Here is an 18,196-nt window from a genome sequence, read left to right on the forward strand (position 1 = left end):
ACTACACCTGCAACTTAAATGCAAATTTTACGTAAGATGCAAGAGTTGAACCCAAGGGACAAGCATACACATATACACAAATTCTGCCTTTTTCAAATACTTGAATTTTACAACATGTTGTAAGAAAAAAGAGAAAACAATCACAAATATGAAAAGGATCCTCAAGTTAAAACAAAGTGCAGCATGTCTACATGATATACATTCTAATTGTGCCTAGAAATAATAAACAAGTCCCAGATAACACGAAAAGTAGAAATTAGCAGTTCTAGATGAGATGATTAATGCTCTTAGCAAGAATAGTAATTTGAAATTATAAAAATGTTCATTGTAAACTAAAAAGGGTTAGACCTTCTTGACAAGGTTAAACTACCGCAATATCCATCTACCTTGCCTTTAACACTTTTGCCTATGGACATGCTTCTTCTTATCAAAACCTTACATGAAACCAAAATGCCAAACTCAAGCAAACCCTAGATAATCCAACAAAAAACTTATTAAATCACTTTATTTGTGCATATTAATTATGATAAAGATAATCAGATCCATATCATCATACCGAGTTATGATCCAATTACCCAGATAAAAAAGCATAATCGTTGTAATAAAGAGACAATCAGGACAAACTATCATGATTTCATTATTAATCAAATATAGATTTGTGTATGGGTACATGTCTTACCTAAACCGGTAAAATCGAATATGAAAAGGAAAAAACAAAAGAAACTAATTAAGCTAAACTAACGGAAACATGATAGGATGGAGGGAGTCCATTAATCCCTTTTTGTGACATGGAGGAACAAACAAAAAGGAATGAAAGCAAGATGGCTTACAATATTTGAAAATTTGCGTTACAAATATACAATAGGTTAAGTTAATTAAAATTTACACAATTACAAAAGCAAGATTAGGTTTGAAGAACTTAAAGGATCAATTAATCTCAGAAAAGCTATATTATATTTCTATCAGCATCACTTAAGAAAAAAACAAAAACAAGAACAAAATGATACTTAAAGAATCAAGAATCAAGAAACCAATAACCCACGTGTCAAAATGATCAAAATACCATATTTGCCCAAAACTAAATGACCCGTAATAAAAAAGACAAAATTGCAAAAATGGTCCCTGTGGTATGCATTTTTTGGGGGTTTTGGTCCAAACCACGAGTTTTTTGGTTTTGTGGTCCTTTTTGACTGGTTTGTTTGTGAGAATGGTCCCTGTACTTAACACCCGTTAAAAAGAATCCGTTAACCCCCTCATGTGCATTGCACGTGAGGGTATTTCTGTCTTTTTACTTATAGGGACCATTTTTGCATATGAATGTCAACGCTTCCTTCTACCTTTTATCCCTCATTTACAATCGCAAACACCCGTCAACTCCCCACCTCCCTCCTTCTTCCTTCTGCTCCATTAAACCTGCAAAAAAACATCATTCGTTATCCAAAGAACCTAATCGAAGCAAAAGGAGACAAGGTCATACGTTAAAGTCGAAATGGTGTACGTAATGTGGCAGATCAGACCAAAAAATCAAGTTGTCGATGTATCATCCTTATATGGTAAGTTGCTCTGTTTTCTTAAACATTCCTATTTTTCATTTTACCCTTGATTTATACTAAAATCCGCTAAAATTTGACTTTGTTATCATGTACAATTTTGACTTGTAGCGGGTGCACCACATGGTTTAGTATTAAGCTTCATCATGGTGGGAAGTTTACTAAGTTACCTGATATAAAGTATACTGGAGGTGAAGTGCGTTATGTTGATTATGTGGACATAAATGAGTTTTTTGTACATGAACTTGATGCCATAATGCTTAACCTAGGTTACCCAGACCCACGGATAATTGAATTGACTGATGAATCCCCAGTGATATACTACCATTTCAGGATACCCAATGGTGACTTTCAATTTGGTCTTAGAGCTTTAGGGAATGATCAGGATGTTATCAATCTTTCTAAATTTATTCAAAATAAAAAGTTGATTGAGGTGTACACAGAACATGGGAAGACAAATCTACTCACTTACTTCATGTCTCCAAATGCAAAGGGTAAAGTTGTCATTGAGGAATTACCAGAAAATGATGATCAAGGGGCTGAATATGAGGCTGAAGTTCATGTAGAATATCCATTGAGAAATATGAACCATGTCAATGATGAGCCAATTGGTGAGTACATGTATTTGATTCTTTTTTGGAGTAAAAGTGATGCATTCTCACCAGAGTATAGAAGGGGTAGAGTTGGGAATTCAAAAAGAGGGGAAGGTTCTTGTAGCAAGAGGCTTAATTTAGAGGATATTGATGATTTAAAAGAGAAGGAAAACACTAATTAGGGTGTTAAGGAGGTTCAGGAGGCTGCAACTGTTGTTGAAGGATGCTACAAGCCATTTACTTCAAATATTGCTAATGTAGGGGATGAGATAATTAGGGTTCAGAATAATGAACATATTGAAGGATGCTACAACACCCCACCTGTTAATGATGATGAACAATATGAACCATGTCAATGATGAGCCAATTGGTTAGTCACACCCCCCCCCCCTTCCCCACCCACTAGAGGTGCACATTTGGTTGGGGGCGTCAAGTAAACCCAGAGTGGGTTTTGACTAGTCAACATGCCAAGTCTATCGTCGACTCCAGGGTGTCAATCAATGAGCGGCATAACAAAAATATATGACACTGAACGAAATTTAGATGAAATTGAAATTTAAATTCATGTTACTGCGTCTGTTGTAAAAAACACAATGTCGTGTCATATTCTTTTTCAAAATCTACACAATAATAACATGTGTTTATGTGTTTGTCAATTTTTTTTCTTCTTATTGTCATGTTTTTGTATGAACTAAATAAAGTAATATGGTTATTTTATGTCATCTTTGCTATTTTGCCATGTTCCAGTTGAATCGTTTTATGTTAGCTCACTATAACACATCTTGTCGTCAGGGCCGGTCCTGAGGAATGAAATATCCTTAAAGGCCCAGGACAAGCCAAAAAAGATGGGCCCTTATCGTTATTATAAATTTTTATTTTTAAATAAAAATATATAATAAAAAATTATACCCTGTGCAGCTACCCATTCCCCCTCCCCCCCCCCCCCCCCCCCCCCTCAACGCCCCCATGCTTGTCGCAATCATGTTACATAAAAAAAATTGTCCTAGTTGTGATGTGTTAGTATCATGTTAGAGAAATACACGTCACATTTCCCCAATTTGACATCAGTAGCTTCAACGGGACAATTTCATATGTATGCACATTCGTTAACCGAGCTATACCGACTTTTATGGGGCTTAATCGAGATCGTGTTGTTGGGCCAGGCCGGTTTGGGGCTTCTTGATTTAAAAAAACCATCCAAGCCTGTAAACCAAAATACTTGTATGTAGATTAAAGTCATTAAGCTAAGGATGTCATCAAGGCAACAATCATGAGTTGAGGAAAACTTTGAAAACTAAATACGAATTAAACATATAAATATACAAATATACGTACATCAATTCACATTTGAGCAATATCAAAACGTACCATAAAACCCTTATTCCACACATCTAACCTACTTCTATATTTGTTATTATCTTTTTGTAGACTATGGTTAGTTTATTATAAGCTGTACAAAGAATTTAATATTGTTTTTATACATGGTACTTGTATATTTAACAAACCCGTTACTTTTAAAAGGGATCAACTCAAATATGAAACAAAATAATTCATGACGGAAAGCCACCATAAGTTCAATCCGTGTAAGATGAACGACAAATATAAAAAAATATTTGGCCATTATACAAACATACAATTAATGAACAAAAAAGGTGATTCGAAGTTCCATAAAAATCTCATCCTATGGTTGTCCCTTTCTTTTGATTTGTTATTGTTTAAAAAAAGGTCATGCTATATTAAAAAAAATGGTAAGCCATTAAAAGGACCTACATACAAAAAATAATCACAGGTCATTAGGTAAGAATAAAATCATCCATAGTCACTGTCCCTATCTGTGACACCATTCACTTGATATTATTTTCAATTTACATCAACTGACAAAGAAAGGTCCTTCATAAAAAAAAAGGAGAGGTATAATTGATAGATTTACCACTTGAAGCAAATGCTGAGTGACAACAAAAAGTTTTAAAGAATAAATTTAAAAATCCCAATCAATGAATTTTGCTTCTCAATATCTTGAAAAAGATTGTTCCAACATATGCAAAGATAAAAAGAAAGTTAAGAGTGGTAAAAAGTCATGAGTATCACTCATGTAAGACCACATGTTTGCAGAAAAAAACACGTCTGTGTTCTTTGTAACATCATATCCCACGTACTTTAACCAAGGGCCAATCCACAACTCTGGTTTGAAAAACACTTTTTTGCCATATAAACTTGGATCTAGAAAAAAAAAAGTATAATATTCCTTTCTTGTCTTTTCACGGGACACCCATTTCATCTCACCAAAATATAGTTCATAAAAGTCACACGAATCTTTTGAAAAATAGTGCCTCATATAAAGTTTTTCACCCGAACTTAGAAACGTATTATAACCATTTGGATCCGGAAGATTCTTGGTTTCAAGTTGTTGGGTTTTAATCTTGAAAGTGTCAATGGTAGTAGCTTGAAAGTGTCAATGAAGGACAGGGTATTAGGGAGTATTAGAAAGTTGGATGGTTGCTGGAAAGGTGGGCACGTGAGTTTACTATTTCCTCCTAGAGTTTAGCATGTACTAGCTATAAATAGTCTCATATCTATTGAATAATGGGAGCAGTTTTTCTGAGTCAAGAACACTTCTTTTCTCTATATATTTCTCATATATTAAACAGAGGGTATTTTCTTTAGTTTGTGAGTGAGAAGAGTGGGACGTGATCCAACACAAGTAACATCAATTTGGGATGTGGATTGAGTCTCATTTCACATAATTGAAATCTATCTCTTGTTATTTCACTATAGTTTACGGTATATATCTTCCCCTTGAAAGCATGAAATTCATCGATAGAGAAAGGGGAGGAGACAAGATTCCATGCTCCTTTACCCGCTATTGAGGACCATATTTCATAGTCGAGTCTATTTTCCACAGTCAATACCCATCCAGGTATTGAAGGTGAAAAGATAAGAATAAGCCTAACTCCTTCATACTCAAAAGCATCGAAATCAAAGGGGCCATTCGGAAAATGAAGTTGATGCCTCGTGATAGGATTCACAAGCCAAAAGCCACGCGTTTCCCTCCCATAAAACGCCAACCACAAGTTAACCCAACAAAATTCCGGCCAACCAAACGGGGAAGAATGGTTTTGAACTTTCTTCCATCAAAGTCCACTAGATAAAGGCAACGCTCTTCTTTGTCATCAGTAGAGATCCGCATGGACAGAGGTGGTCGATCCGCATGGACAGAGGTGGTCTGGACACCATAAACCTCTTCCAGTTGGAGAGTGCGAATGACCTCCATGACTTACAAACTCCAATGAATGCAACAAAATCAACAACTCCCAGTCGCTTCATAACTAAATAAAGCAAATCATGGTTAAGTTCTAACTCACCGCTGTCACAAGTCTCATCATGACTCTCATCTCTAGTCATACTACACCTACAACTTAAATGCAAATCTTTATCATATTTTTGGGAATAAATTCCGCAACATTTTCTTCAAAAAGGTACTTTGATTTTTATATAAAGCATAAACAAAATCGATCTTTTATGGCCGTGAAATTGGGGATGTCAGATTACCCACTTGTACATACCTTGCTCATAGAGGCATAAACGTAGGATTTGGCCTCTGTCCCATCTGTAAAGTGTTCCCGAAAAATGAGAATCACCTATTTTTGGAATGTTCTATGGTAAACGAAGTAGCAGCTCACATAAACCTCTAGTGGCCGATTATCCCCATCAATGCACAGTCAATCGATGAGATGCTTGATATCACTTCTGGTTCGTTATGAAGAATCATGATGGGGAGTGTGAAGTCTGTTGTTAATTTTGCTCTTATTTGGATCCTTTCACTACAAGAAAAATCATAAATAGCTACGGAAAGTTACTATGAAATCAAAATTCGTTGCTATTTTACTACGGAATATGCTACGAAACGACTTGTCGTAGCTATTTTGCTACATAAATGGTTACGGAATTGCATTATGTAGCTAAATCTTAAGTAGCTACGTAAAATTGTTACAAAATCTAAATTTATAGTTATTTTACTACAGAATATGTTACAAAATGGTTGGTTGTAACTAATTTGCTACGGAAATGGCTACGGAATTGCATTCCGTAGCTAAATCTTGAATAATTGCTACAAAATTAAAATCCGTAGCTAGTTTACTACAAATAATGCTACAATTTTTTTGGTTGTAGCTAGTTCTCTATGAAACTTGTTACAAAATCCATGTATGTAGCTAGTTGGCTACATAATTGGCTACGAAATAAAAATACGTAGCTAGTTAGCTATGGAATTGGGATCCGTAGCTATTTTGCTAGGAAAATTTGCTACAAAATAAAATTTTGTAGCTAATCTATTATGCAACTTGTTACAAAAAGGTGAATTTGCAAAATAGCTACGAAATCAAAATCCATAAGTATTTGGCTACGGAAAATTCCGTAGTCAAGTAGTTACGAAATATGTTTCTGTAGCAAAATATATAAGATTATTGAAAAAAAATATATTAAAAATACACAATTATCTTTGAAAACTCAACAACAAAAATAAAATATTATTTTTAATTGTTTTGAAAATTTAATTATAATATAATTTCTACATTATAAATATTCTGTAATTTTTAGATTTTGATGACATACATTTGTTAATTTTCGTATAATAATATTATCCCCATATTTTTTAGGCTTTGAAAATTATTACTCCTAAATCAAAATTTATTTACCCTCACCTTTTTCTAAAAAAGATTTTTAATTTGTTTTATTTTGGTTTTTTAGTAAAAAAAAGAAAAGAGAGAGAATCCTTTGATGAACTTGAGCCATTTGTTTCAATGTTTTATTAAGGGTAAATTAGTAAATCCATACAAATCTACTTCCTCCCAACCCCAAACTAGAGGTATCACGTTCTTATCCCGTTCAAAAATATTTCGTTTTTAATATACTTTATCACTTTTCATTTAATGCCCCTTATTTTCTATTAAAGTAACAAAATCTACCTTCCGTTTTCCACTTTATAGTTTTTATTTTACTGTTTTGTTTATTAATTTGTTTTATTAACTAAACTTATTTTTTGTATATATAAAATAAAACACATGGTAATTATTATTATTTTCAACATTGTCTCTTTTTAATGATTGAGAATTTTAAAGTGCTCGACACCAAATAAAAAATGTTAAAACTTTCTTAACCATATAACAAAAAATAGTAAAGTTTAAAGTAAATACTATAGAACATTAAGGGTGTATTTTGAAAAATCTTTGCAAGTTGAGGGACAAATTAATCGATTGGACATTAAAACCCTTGACTGTTGTTTGTAGAATTAATTTTATCTTGTCATTAGACCTTTATATACGAATCCTTCGTGCATATAGGAGTACCCAAAAAATTTTGACGAGTCTTATTAAGGGAAAATGGGTGAGATCACATGACCCAAATAAGTTTTCTTCCCCAAATCAGAGGTATCCGGATCAAACTTTTCAATCGCCGATCGCATTCCTCATTCCCCAAACGGTTTATCGATCGGAGCTCCTCTCACTCTCATTTGCTTTGTCGTTCGCCGCCTGCTCCGTCAACCGGTAGATTTTTCTCGATCGTCTTCATCCCTACTAGGTAACATTCTTCTCTCTTCTTTTTGCTCCATTTTCTCTTTCTACCATCCAATGACTCAAAGGATATTGATCTCTCCATTAGATTATTCAACATAAATAAGTCATAAGTTTCTTATATGCTCAAATGGTAAGAAGAATCATGCATTGTGAACGAATGACGATCTGTTTCATTCACTGATTTACATTATTTAACCAACGATCATATAGACCCGTACCTCATACTTGTCATCCAATTTTTGTTTTTAATTTGACAGTTACAGAGCTTAACGCCGGTATCTTTTAACTTATCACTGATTCAAAAACCCTAGAAATCAACTCTTAGTAGCGTTCTCCTGTTGTAAATTTATTTGTTTTGCAATCGATTATCTACTTGCAATACAAATTGATTGAACAGTTCTTAACTTTTATGTGGTAGTGGAGAAAATCAATCGATTGAGTCATATTGTTTGCCAATTTAGTGATTTCACGCTTGAGATCTTTTACCATGTTTAATCAATCGATTGAGTCATATTGATTATAGTCTTCTGAGATCTTTTACCATGTTTAATCGTCAAATCAATGTCTCTTCGACTTGTAGCTATTTTTGTACTGCATTCACCGTTCCTAACTATAGTCCATTTCTGTAATTTGTGAGGATACATGTGATTTTTTACTTCTTATTTTGGGATAATTATTAGTACACCATTTGGTTCAATGCTTTTGCTAGGACTTGCTGTGTGAAAACAGTTCGCTGCTCAAAACAAGCTGAACAAGCATCCATTATCTGCAAAAAGTTTGAAAAATGGCTCATGGATGAGCAGAGCATGCCTTTTTTAGTGGAACACCATCCTTCTCAAGGCTAATGTCATGGATGAGCAGAGCATGCCTTTTTTAGTGGAACACCATCCTTCTCAAGGCTAATGTCATGGATTGCCACCAATACTTCTGCTGGTGTCAGTGCGGGCCCCATATGAGCTGAACCCTGCTCACACCAACAACAAAATTTTTAGGTAAAACTATTTTCTATTCTATTATTATTATACTACTTCATCTTCAGTTATACTTAATGTGGAACCACAAAAAAATTGAAACCTGCAGTATGTGGGCCAGTGCTGTCTGAAACTTGTCCAATGGAAGCTGAACAAGAGGTGGGAAAATAGGCAAAACCTCATTCTATTTCTATGATTTCTGCAGGGATTGTGGGAAACAAGTTTACTTCGGTATTTAAGAAATTATACGTAGCATTGAAATTCCATTCTATTTCAATATGTATATGAATCTGTTTAATTATATTTATTTAAATTCTATATATATATTCTTAATTATTTTTGTAGGTGGATTTGATATTGCACATGCTGCTGCTAGGTAAATATCTTCTACACTTTTTCAGTTTTCTGACATTAGTTTCATCATTTAATCATGTCAAATTTTATAAACCTGATATTTTTCTATAGGGCATATGATCGGGCTGCTATAAAATTTCGTGGTGTTGATGCTGATATTAATTTCAATATAAGCGATTACGAGGACGACTTGAATCAGGTTAATTTAACTAAATTTGATGTATAATCTAAAATTTGTTTCTTATAATTAGTTGAAAATCCCAATGAATATTCTGATAATTTATGTATATCTTATGTTACACAAATAAAAAACTTGACCAAGGAAGAGTTTGTGCATATACTTCGTCGTCAAAGCACTGGATTCTCAAGAGGAAGCTCAAAGTATAGAAGTGTTACCCTACACAAATGTGGTCGTTGGGAAGCTCGAATGGGCCAATTTCTTCGGAAAAAAGTGGGTTTTGTCATTTAGCGAGTTGGATCTGTGAAATTAATGATGATTTGATAGAATTAATTTTTTGCTGTTTAAATTTTGAAAAAAGTTGTAGATTTGTTATTTTTTCGAAAAAGTATATATAAAAAAACTCTTATCTTATACTTATTAACTAAAAATATTGTAGAGGGGTGACGTTATTTATTGTCACAAGTTTTTGGTTTGCAGATATATCTATCTTGGATTGTTCGATAGTTGGTTATTTTTGGTTTTATATTAATTGTATTTTTGTAAATTGATATAATAAGTCAAATTAAATAACCGAATTTTATAGAAAAAATGGTATAGAACGATTGTTACGGAATTGACTACAAAAAAGTTGTTACGAAATTTGCTACGGAATGAAGGGCTACGGAATTTGTTACGGAACGAATGGCTACGGAATTTGCTACGGAACAATTAGTTACGGAATTTGCTATGGACCAAATGGCTACGGAATTTGCTACGGAACAATTAGCTACAGAATTTGCTATGGACCAAATGGCTACGAAATTTGCTACGGACCAAATGACTACAGAATTTGCTACGGAACAAAATAGATACGGAATTTGCTACAGAATTCATTGTTACGGAATTGTGATGGAAGTGTGTTGTAGTTGAAATGCTACGGATAGACGTCGTAGCAACGGCCAAGCTGAGGAGCGAGACTAAGGTCGACCGTTAGGTAAACATTTTGCTACAAGAAATCTTACTATGGAATCTCATTGGCAAATTCTGTAGCAACTTCCGTAGTTATTTAGGCTTAGCTACAGAATTACATCATTTTTCTACGGAATTTTTCCGTAGTTAAATCGAAATTTTCTTGTAGTGATAAATAATATTTGGCCATCATGCAAACATACAATTGAAAAAAAAGATGATACAAAGTTTCATTAGTGCCATAAAAATCTTATCCTATCATTAATGTCCCATTCTTTTGATTTTTTAATGTTTTAACAAAATCATGGTTTGTTAGAAAAAAATATAGTATTAGGTAAGCAATTAAAAGAACCTACATACAAACAATAATGACAGGTCATTAGGTAGAACTAAAATCAATAATGGCAAAAGCACCGATTCCATAGTCACTATGCCTGTTTGCGACACCATTCACTTGATAACATTTTCAATTTACATATACTGACAAACAAAAACAAAAAGGCCTTCATCAAATAAAAGGGAGGTTAAAAATCCCAATCTGTAATGGTGCTTCTTCTCATTATCTTGAAAATGTTCCAACATATGCAAAGATAGAAACAAAGAGAGGAGACGAGTGCTAATAAATTATCACATGTGTATGAGATTAACATTCAAACATTTATGGGGTAAGTACCACATGTCTGCAATATAGAACCCGTCTTTTGTAATGTTCTTAGTGCCACCATATCTCTCGTGCTTTAACCAAGGGCCAGTCCAAGACTCTGGTTTAAAAGCACATGTTTGCCACATACGCCTGGAGCTAGAAAAGAATACATACTCTTCTCTTGTCTTTTCAAGGGACACCCATTTCATTTCACCAAAATCTAGTTGGTAAAAATCGTAACAATCTTCAAAAATATAGTGCATCATATAAAGGTTTTCACCCGAACTTACAAGCAACGGCGGCAGATCATTTGAGTCTGGAAAATTCTTGGTTTCAAGTAACGTTAATTTGGGATGTGGATCATCGAGTCTCATTTCGCTTAATGGAAATTTAGCTATTGATTTTTCACTATAGTTTAGGGTATACACCTTGTTGGGGTTGGAAAACTCTTCTATTAAACACGAAAATAGAATTACAATAGGAGGAGCAACTCTCACACTCAACTATTACAAAAAACCAACCCTCTCACTAACACTCTCACTCTAAGTGTTATATAATCTGTTTCTCTATGTTTTTGGGATGCATACAACTGAAGAATGAAGTCTCTATTTATAGTCTTGGCAGCCACCATTGTAGTTGCGTCTATTAATTGTGTTCATCATAGGGTGGGAAGAAAAACTTGTCCCGTAGGTTTCATTTTATCAACAATGATGGCTACTGTAGCTTTGGAGGCTTTGGAGGCTGGAACACAACAAATCTCCCCCTCCAGTCTCCGTCCAACAATCCTCATCCCAACTATGTCAGCACATAGTCTGTGTTTCTCTTGTGTCACCACCTTTGTCAACATGTCTGCAGGATTGTTATTGGTGTTGATTTTTAACAACTTCAATTCTCGTCCCTCAATTGCTTCTCTAAGCCAGTGATAACGTATATCAATATGTTTTGTACGGGAATGGTACATCGAGTTCTTACTCAGGTCCATAGCACTCTGACTATCGCAATGAATGATGTACTCTTATTGTGGAAAGCCTAATTCTTGAAGAAACCGTTTCATCCATATAAGCTCCTTCCCAGCTTCAACGGCAGCAATATACTCGGCTTCTGTTGTTGACAGTGCGACACACTTCTGTAACTTGGATTGCCACGAGATAGCTCCCCCTGCCAAAGTAAAAATGTAACTTGATGTAGATTTCCTACTATCAAGATCTCCTGCCATATCGGCATATGTATAACCTTCCACGATTGGCTTTGCTCCCCCGTAGCATAAACATAGTTTCGAACTACCCTTCAGGTATCGAAGTATCCATTTGACTGCTTCCCAATGTTGTTTTCCCGGATTAGCTAGATATCTACTCACAACACCGACAACATGAGCAATATCTGGTCTTGTACACACCATTGCATACATAAGACTTCCTACGGCTGAGGAATAGGGGACTGCCTTCATCTCTTCTTTTTCTTTCTCAGAAGATGGACAATTTTTCTTACTCAACTTGAAGTGGTTAGCCAAGGGCGTACCAACGGGCTTGGCATTTTCCATGTTGAACCTTTTGATCACACGTTCAACATACTCTTCCTGTGATAAGAACAATTTTCTTGATTTTCTATCACGGATAATTTTCATGCCCAATATCTGTTGTGCTTGGCCTAAGTCTTTCATATCAAAGAACTTAGACAAATCCTTCTTCAAGTTGTTGATCATCATTGCATCTTGGCCCACTATCAACATATCATCCACGTAGAGCAAAAGGATGACAAATTTCCCATCTGGAAACTTCTTCAGATAGACACAATGGTCTGCAACAGTTCTATTGTACTCATGATTCATCATAAATGAATCAAACTTCTTGTACCACTGCCTTGGGGCTTGCTTAAGACCATAAAGGCTCTTCTTTAATTTACAGACGAGATGCTCTTTCTTTGGGACTTTAAAGCCATCAGGTTGCTCCATGTATATTTCTTCATCCAAATCACCATGGAGAAAGGCTGTTTTCACATCCATCTGCTCAAGTTCAAGATCTAGACTGGCAACTAATCCGAGTACAACTCGAATAGACATCATCTTCACAACTGGCGAAAAAATTTCATCAAAGTCGATTCCTTCTTTTTGTTGGAAACCTTTGACAACGAGTCTCGCCTTATACTTCATAGTATTTCCCTTGCCGTCTTTCTTCAACTTGAAAACCCACTTGTTCTTCAAGGCTTTCTTTCCTTTGGGGAGGTTTACCAACTCATATGTTTGATTCTTCTACAAAGAATTCATTTCTTCTTCCATGGCCTTCTGCCAATTTGCTTTGTCAATATGAGATTGAGCTTCTTGAAAACTCTCTGGCTCCCCCTCACTAGTAAGAAGGATGTAGTTTGAAGTCGGATATCTTGTTGATGGAGCACGTACTCGTTCAGATCGTCTAACTTGAGTTCCTTCGTTTGCAACTTCTGGCAGTGGATCTGAATTATCCAGGGGTGGAAGCTCCCCCTCATCAACACCTTCTTGATATGCATCATCGACTTCTTCATCCACTTCTTCAGCGGAAACATCTTCTTTATTTTCAGATATTATATCTGAAACTTTGGAGCTTTGTTGCTTGTTAACCGGTGCCTTGAAATCATAATACTGGTTTTCATAGAAAACCACATCTCTACTTCGATTAAACTTCTTTAGTTCTGGGTCCCATAGCCTGTACCCGAACTCTTCATCTCCATATTCAATAAAGATGCATGGAGTGGATTTGAGGTCCAACTTCTTCCGCAGTTCACTTGATACATGTGCAAACGCCTTGCACCCAAATACTCTCAAGTGAGAATATGATATGTCTTTACCCGTCCATATCTTCTCCGGAACTTCAAAATTCAATGGAGCGGAAGGTGACCTATTTATTAGATAGCAAGATGTCAATACAGCTTCACCCCAGAATGGCTTTGGGAGTTTAGTCATGCTGAGCATGCATCGAACTTTCTCAACAATGGTGCGATTCATCCGTTCTGCTACACCATTGTGTTGTGGGGTTCGTGGGACAGTCTTTTCATGTCTGATACCATGTTCCGTGCAGTATTTAGAGAACTCACGGGAATAGTATTCGCCTCCATTATCTGATCGGAGACATTTTAGCTTCTTGCCTGTTTGTCTTTCCACCATTGCATGAAAAGCTTTGAAGCGGTCCAATACTTGGTCCTTCGTTCTCAAACAGTATGCCCATACCTTTCGTGACGCATCGTCAATGAATGTCACAAAATACCGACTTCCACCAAGAGATTCTACTTCAATGGGTCCACATACGTCGGAGTGGACAAGGCTCAGCAACTCAGAGCGATTCTTTCTTGTGGAGCTAAAGGAAACTCTGTGTTGTTTCCCGAATAGGCAGTATTTACAAGGATCCAAGGCAACATCTTTTGCCATTGAAATGGACTCCTTCTTTGCAAGAGTCGTCAATCCCTTCTCGCTCATGTGGCCTAGTCTTCTATGCCACAAGTTTGGTGATGTCTCTTCTTTAACAACATTGAGACTTGGTTGAAGCAACTTTGCATGACTTTTATAAAGAGTACCATCAAGTTTTCCTCTTGCAACAACCATAACACCTTTCAACAACTTCCAGGTGCCATTTTTGAATTGATTATCATATCCTTGGATGTCAAGAGCTCCAACTGAGATAAGATTCATTCTCAGCTCTGGGACATACCGAACATCTTTCAACACCAATGTACATCCAACATTGGTCTTTAAATGCACATCACCAATACCAGCAATGCTTGAGAAACTGGTGTTTCCCATCTTCACGGTACCATGGTCTCCGGGTTTATAAGTACTGAATAAATCCCGGTTTGGAGTCGAATGATATGATGCAGCGCTATCAATCACCCACTCATCATCATGAGTTTCAACATGTAGGCATGCTTCCTCCTCGTATGTAACAAGGGCAACGTCTTGTGTTATGGTGACCATGGTTTCACCATTCTCCCTGCTTGGATTCTGGCTTGTCTCGGGCTGCTCTCGTAAGAACATTCGGCAATCACTCCTTTTGTGGCCATAATAATTACAATGATTGCAATAGCCTTCGAACCATGTATTTGAAGATTTACCTCGCTCTCGCGATTTCCCTCGATCTCGTGATTTCCCACGATCTTGGGATCTTCCTCTACTTTGACCATGTCTACCTCTGCCTCTACCTTGACCTCGGCCTCCAGTTCTGTCTCCGCCTCTTTCTTTGTTTTCTGACACGAGGGCAAAAGACTGGTCTGTACCAGCTTCTTTCCTTCTGGCTTCCTCGTTCATTAGGGCATCTGTGACCATCTCCATTGCACTTTACCACCGGGGGCAGAATTGCTGAGAGTCACAAAAAGCGTCTCCCAATTATCTGGTAGAGAACTCAAGAGCAATATGGCTTGTTCCTCGTGTTTGAGAACCCAATCAGCAGCACCGAGCTGGTTTACGAGATCCTGGAACTGACTCGTATGCTCGGTTATGGACGTACCACTTCGTAACTTGTGGTTTACAAGGCGCCTCATCAGCAAGGTCTTGTTGCGTGCCGTCCTTGCCTGATACATATTCTTGAGCTTCTCCCAAAGTTTGTACGCGTCTGTCTCTTGAGAGACATGATGAAAAACACTGTGGTCGATCCACTGTCGAATTTGTGCCACCGTTTTCCTGTTTATTCTCGTCCAAACTTCGTCTGTCTTTGTGTTGGGTTTGACGCCTTGCTTTTCTATAGGCTCTGCTAAATCTTTCAGATTAAGCAAATCTTCCATCCTTGGCTTCCACATGTTGTAATTTGTGGGCGTAAGTCGAACCATCGTAATCGTACTTGTAGATTCCATTGAAAATAATTGCAAATTTATTTTACAAATATTTCGAGGAAAAATTAGATAAAACCGAGCTCTCGGTTGGATTCGGAAGCGTCAAAAATGGTGGGGTAGAGTTTTTCGGGGTCAAAATATACTTTCTTGAAAAGTTATGTGTTAATTTGTAACTTTTCGGAATTATAGGAACTAAACTGTAATTTTCGCAGCTTACAGGGACTAATCTGAAACGTTTCTGCTAACCAGGGACCTTTCTGAAACTTTTCTGAAGTCTAGGGAGCAAACAGGTTACTTTCGGAACAAACAGGGACCGAACTGCAGTGTTTTAGAAACAGAGGGACCTGTTTGAAATTTTCGGAAACTTCAGGGGCTAAACTGAAAATATCTGAAACTCTGGTCAATGATGACGTCACTGATGACGTCACTCCTTCTTCTCCGGCGAGGCTTTCCGGCGATATTTTCCGGCGATTTTGACCAAACTTTGACCGACGTTTTGGAGGTCTTCCCGTGGTCAAAAAATTACGAAAAATATATTTTCGGAATCCTTGAAACAAGCCCTTTCCAACGGTGTACTCAAAAATGGATTTTGAGACAAAAAAAATTTGACGAAAAAACAGAGAAATTCGTAAAGAATTCCCTGGACACCAAACGGGGCTCTGATACCAGTTGTTGGGGTTGGAAAACTCTTCTATTAAACACGAAAATAGAATTACAATAGGAGGAGCAACTCTCACACTCAACTATTACAAAAAACCAACCCTCTCACTAACACTCTCACTCTAAGTGTTATACTATCTGTTTCTCTGTGTTTTTGGGATGCATACAACTGAAGAATGAAGTCTCTATTTATAGTCTTGGCAGCCACCATTGTAGTTGCGTCTATTAATTGTGTTCATCATAGGGTGGGAAGAAAAACTTGTCCCGTAGGTTTCATTTTGTCAACAATGATGGCTACTGTAGCTTTGGAGGCTTTGGAGGCTGGAACACAACACACCTTCCCCTTGAAAGCATGAAAATCAATAATCTGGAAAGGGGAGGAGACAAGATTCCATGCTCCTTTACCTGCTATTGAGGTCCATATTTTACGGTCGAGTCCATTTTCCACAGCCAATACCCACCCAGGTATTGAAGGTGAAAAGACAAGAATAAGCTTGATTGCTAACTCGTCATAAGTATAGACTTCAAAGTGGACATCAGGGAAATGAAGCTGATGCCTTGTGATTGGATTCACAAGCCAAAAGTCATGCGTTGCATACCCATAAAACGCCAAGTAACCACAACTTAACCCAACAAAATCCCGGCCAACCAAACGGGGAAGAATGGTTTTGAACTTTCTTCCATCAAAGTCCTCTAGATAGAGGTAACGCTCTTCTCTCTCGTTAACATTAGTAGATGTACTCATGGACAAGGGTGGTTTGGATGCCATAAACATATTCCAGTTGGAGAGTGCAAATGACCTCCATGACTTACAAACTCCACTGAATGCAACAAAATCAACAACTCCCAGTCGCATCAAAACTAAATAAAGCAAATCATGGTTAAGTTCTAACCAAGGTGCCACACCACCGCTGTCACAAGTCTCATCATGACTCTGGTCTCTAGTCATACTACACCTGCAACTTAAATGCAAATTTTACGTAAGATGCAAGAGTTGAACCCAAGGGACAAGCATACACATATACACAAATTCTGCCTTTTTCAAATACTTGAATTTTACAACATGTTGTAAGAAAAAAGAGAAAACAATCACAAATATGAAAAGGATCCTCAAGTTAAAACAAAGTGCAGCATGTCTACATGATATACATTCTAATTGTGCCTAGAAATAATAAACAAGCCCCAGATAACACGAAAAGTAGAAATTAGCAGTTCTAGATGAGATGATTAATGCTCTTAGCAAGAATAGTAATTTGAAATTATAAAAATGTTCATTGTAAACTAAAAAGGGTTAGACCTTCTTGACAAGGTTAAACTACCGCAATATCCATCTACCTTGCCTTTAACACTTTTGCCTATGGACATGCTTCTTCTTATCAAAACCTTACATGAAACCAAAATGCCAAACTCAAGCAAACCCTAGATAATCCAACAAAAAACTTATTAAATCACTTTATTTGTGCATATTAATTATGATAAAGATAATCAGATCCATATCATCATACCGAGTTATGATCCAATTACCCAGATAAAAAAGCATAATCGTTGTAATAAAGAGACAATCAGGACAAACTATCATGATTTCATTATTAATCAAATATAGATTTGTGTATGGGTACATGTCTTACCTAAACCGGTAAAATCGAATATGAAAAGGAAAAAACAAAAGAAACTAATTAAGCTAAACTAACGGAAACATGATAGGATGGAGGGAGTCCATTAATCCCTTTTTGTGACATGGAGGAACAAACAAAAAGGAATGAAAGCAAGATGGCTTACAATATTTGAAAATTTGCGTTACAAATATACAATAGGTTAAGTTAATTAAAATTTACACAATTACAAAAGCAAGATTAGGTTTGAAGAACTTAAAGGATCAATTAATCTCAGAAAAGCTATATTATATTTCTATCAGCATCACTTAAGAAAAAA

General features: G+C 36.3%; 1 protein-coding gene and 1 long non-coding RNA gene across 4 annotated transcripts; one reads left to right on the top strand and one right to left on the bottom strand.

The window, feature by feature from the left end:
• Positions 1 to 7,273: 7,273 nt before the first annotated feature.
• LOC145109860 (uncharacterized) lies at positions 7,274 to 9,519 on the top strand. Of its 3 annotated transcripts, none has more exons than XR_013709275.1 (6): positions 7,274 to 7,720; positions 8,426 to 8,708; positions 8,797 to 8,918; positions 9,033 to 9,063; positions 9,153 to 9,240; positions 9,364 to 9,519. It is a non-coding gene; the product is annotated as an uncharacterized LOC145109860 (long non-coding RNA). The 3 variants fall into 3 exon arrangements; XR_013709274.1 differs by having other exon boundaries at positions 8,797 to 8,846; XR_013709276.1 differs by having other exon boundaries at positions 8,797 to 8,846; positions 9,368 to 9,519.
• A 6,983-nt stretch (positions 9,520 to 16,502) lies between these two features.
• On the bottom strand, positions 16,503 to 17,213 carry LOC145104705 (uncharacterized). The gene has a single exon (XM_079041900.1). It carries the CDS (start codon positions 17,211 to 17,213, stop codon positions 16,503 to 16,505), a length of 711 nt encoding a protein of 236 aa, XP_078898026.1.
• Positions 17,214 to 18,196: the final 983 nt, after the last annotated feature.

This window comes from Lactuca virosa, chromosome 4, assembly GCF_052849685.1.
Source record: "Lactuca virosa cultivar CGN04683 chromosome 4, Lactuca_virosa_CGN04683_v6, whole genome shotgun sequence".
Classification (NCBI taxonomy): domain Eukaryota; kingdom Viridiplantae; phylum Streptophyta; class Magnoliopsida; order Asterales; family Asteraceae; genus Lactuca; species Lactuca virosa.